The sequence below is a fragment of the Triticum aestivum genome, chromosome 4B (assembly GCF_018294505.1).
Source record: "Triticum aestivum cultivar Chinese Spring chromosome 4B, IWGSC CS RefSeq v2.1, whole genome shotgun sequence".
In the NCBI taxonomy this organism is placed as follows: domain Eukaryota; kingdom Viridiplantae; phylum Streptophyta; class Magnoliopsida; order Poales; family Poaceae; genus Triticum; species Triticum aestivum.
In genome coordinates, this window is record NC_057804.1 from 500,155,685 (window position 1) to 500,159,196 (window position 3,512).

Genomic DNA, 3,512 nt, shown 5'->3' on the forward strand with positions numbered 1-3,512 from the left:
CCCAAGGGAAAAGTAGGTGGAGGTGAGGCAAATGGTAAAACCAAGGTTGGGCCTTGCTGGAGGAGTTTTATTCAAAGCAAACTGTCGAGGGGGTCCCATAAATCACCCGACCGCGTAAGGAACACAAAATCCGGGAACATAACACCGGTATGACGGAAACTAGGGTGGCAAGAGTGGAACAAAACACCAGGCATAAGGCCGAGTCTTCCACCCTTTACCAAGTATATAGATGCATTAATAATATAAGAGATATTGTGATATCCCAACCAAAATCCTGTCCACCATGGAGCAATCTTCAACTTCACCTGCAACTAGCAACGCTATAAGAGGGCTGAGCAAAGCGGTAACATAGCCAAGCAACGGTTTGCTAGGAAGGGTGTCAAAGGTTAGAGGTTCATGACAATTTGGGAGGCTTGATGAGCAAAAGATAGGTAACGCAACATAGCGATAGAACGAAGCAACTAGCATATCAATGATAGTAGTGAGATCCAGGGTAGCGGTCATCTTGCCTGAAATCCCGCTAGGAAGAAGAACGAGTCCATGAAGAAGACAAGCGGAAGTAGTCGAACGAATCCTCACAACTCCGGAACGAAACCGAAGGCAACCCGGAAAGAAGCAAACAACATAGTAAATGCACAAGCATAAACATGGCATGATGCACAAACAAGTATGATGCATGTCCGGTTTAATAAGGCATGGCATGGCAAAGTGCAACAAACAATACTACCAATTAAGTGGAGCTCAATATGCAACGAGTTGCATATTGACGAAACACCACATTGACATATTTAGTTCTCTCTCGGTTAGGTACACAACAATATTAAATGTTGTTAAACATGGCAAGAGGTGAAACATAATTAATCTACCTATCTAGGCAAGTTTAAGTGAGGCCGGAACAACAAACAACAATTCTGGAAATCCCCCATGTGCATAAAATGAATTTGGTACTGTTCTGCCCTAAACACAATTTTAATGTTGTTAAACAGCAACATAAAGTGCACCATGTTAATCTAGGCATTTTTCCACCCCATTTACATATAAAGTTTATTAAAATTGGAGCTACGGTTATTTAGTTATGAAATAAATCATTTTAACATGGCATACATGCAAATGATATGCAAACAGCATTTTAAACATTTTAAACATGGATGAAAATGGCATATTATTAATCTTTGCAATTTTCTAAGCATTTTACATATATAAATCATTTTAATCCGATGCATGGTTTGTGAGTTATTAAATGTATGATGTATGAGGGGTTTTCTGCAAATCTGTAAACTCTGGATAAATAGCTAAAGTCGTCCAGAGGAAAAAAAAACCATGCGTTGGGCCGAAACTGATTGGCCCAACAGAGCAGAGGGGCTGTTGGGGCTGCTCACCCATGGGCTGAGGCCCGACTGGTGGAGAGGCTGGCTGCAGTGCCTTGGTGGGCCGCGGGCGAGGCGCGATGAGGAACGAGGCGAGGCCGGATCTGGCTTGGGCCGGCTTCGGCTGGGCCTTGGGGATCTAGATACGGCAGGCTGGATCGACCGAGGGAGGGGACGCGGTCAACGTGCTCGGGGCGCTGACCCCATCGATGCAGGCGCGCGGCTGGAGAGGCGCAGGGGCTTGGGGCGTTCTCCGGCGAGGGCTGGCCGCGTGGATCCGGAGGGCGACGCAACGGGAGGCTCGTTCTGGCCGGAGACAAGGGGGCGAAGGTTGAGGCAGGGGGGCTCGGGATCGAGCTCTCCTCGATTTGGAGCGCGGAGGGAGCGGGAGACCCTCGGCTGCGTGCTCGGGAAGCTCGGGGGCGAGGGCAGCCGGATCCGTTCGGGAACGGGAAGGGGCAGCGGCGGAGGAGCTCTGCTCCGGCGAGCTGGTTCTGGCAACGACGAATGGTGGGGATGAGGCGAGGTGGAGGAGCACGGGGAGGCTCGGGGCTCCGAGGGGTGCTCGGGGTTGCGGAGGAGTAGCGGTGACGCGGCAAGGCTACGGTGGAGTGGTGGATCGACCAGGAGGAGCTGCGGCTTGCTGGATGAGCTCCGTCTCGAGGGGCTCCTGCTCGGGCACGAGCATGGAGACGCGGGGCTGCGGCCAGAGGAGGTCGTCGGCCACGACGGTGCAAGGGGACGAGGCCGAGCGCTCCTGCTTGGGACCTCGAGCAGCTTCAGGGAGCAGGGCAGGGGAGGCGGTGGATTGGATTGGGTGGAGATGGATCGATGGGATGGATGGGACGGCGAGGTCGGGCGCTGCTCTGTTGGTGGAAGGCTGAAAGCGAGGTGGATGCGAGCTGTGGTTGGTCGGCGGCACAAAACAAGGGGCTTGGTCCGAGAGAATTTGGATCGGGAGGAGATCCCGAGGTGGGAGGGGGAGTGTGGCGGCGGCGATTGTATAGGGGAGGAATGGATGGGATAGCCTAGGGTTAGACTGATATATATAGTAAGGGATTTTGGTTTGGGGCTATTTCGTCCCTCCGATCGAAATCGGACGGTTGGGAAAAATAGGTTAGGGAGTCCAAAAACAAAAATGGAGATGTTTTCGGGATGTTTGGGGATGATTCGGATCCAACGGTAACGACAGAGCGGGTCGGGTTCGGGACAATTTTCGGACTCACACACGTGGGGGTCTGTGGTTGTGCAAAGAGGGGGTTGGGCTGAGAAGAGAGAGGAGAAGGCAGCCCGGCAATGGTTTCGGAGACCGAAATGTCCGACGAATATACCGACTATATCGCGGTTACATATTTAACGGTTGGGCAGTCAAACGGACTCCGAATGCGACGAAACTTGACATGCGTCCTGTCTACACTATAATAAGACCGCATGACAAGTTGCAACCCATTCCGAGAACATTTTTATGCCACTTATAAAATAATATTTCGGAGGTGCCGCGGGCGCGTGCGAGTGTGTCTGGACTCCGAACGGACAACGGAGAGGACCGGGGAAACTCGAACGGATGCAAGTTTTATACAAAATGATGCCGATGCAATGCGCATGATGCTATGAGATGAGATGCATAACAAGAACAAAATGCAAAACAACAGACAAAACCCAACCACGGAGGAAATATCATATCGCATCTCCGGAAAAGGCAAGAGTTGGAGTTACGGATATGGAAAGTTGTATCTGGGGCTCTACAACACTCCACCACTACGAGAGGATCTCGTCCCGAGATCTAGGATGGCACCAGGGAGAAACAGAAGAGGACGAGAAGAGGTAAAACTAAGTTGCTTCTTCGACAAACAAGTGAAACCATGAACCTTGAGAGGTTGAACACATTGAAAGAAGAACACAACAGAGATGAATGAGATTGCAAACAATCCGTTAGAAAAGAGGAACAAGGAACATTACGAGAGCTTGACGGTTGCAAAGACACGAATCAAGAGTTTAATGGACAAGATAGAATTCGAATCCACTCCGGTTAAAAAAAGATGAGAGAGGAAGAATTCGGGCAGCACTCCGGTTGAACATGGAAGGAATATGATTTGAACTTGGCAAAATGAAAGCACTTGGATGAGACTCCGGTTAAAAGAGGAA

At 50.3% G+C, this 3,512-nt stretch overlaps 1 protein-coding gene across 1 annotated transcript in view; it reads right to left on the reverse strand.

Moving 5' to 3' along the window:
* Window positions 1–2,371, reverse strand: part of LOC123092934 (CCR4-NOT transcription complex subunit 9) — a 25,323-nt gene extending 22,952 nt beyond the window's left edge. Inside the window, exons 1-2 of the mRNA XM_044514792.1 lie at window positions 1,380–2,371; window positions 510–581 (exon numbers count right to left, since the gene is read on the reverse strand). Of these exons, the coding sequence (XP_044370727.1) occupies window positions 510–581; window positions 1,380–1,383 (76 nt within the window). The 5' untranslated portion in view covers window positions 1,384–2,371. The remainder of the gene's footprint in view (window positions 1–509; window positions 582–1,379) is intronic.
* Between the last annotated feature and the right edge of the window lie 1,141 nt (window positions 2,372–3,512).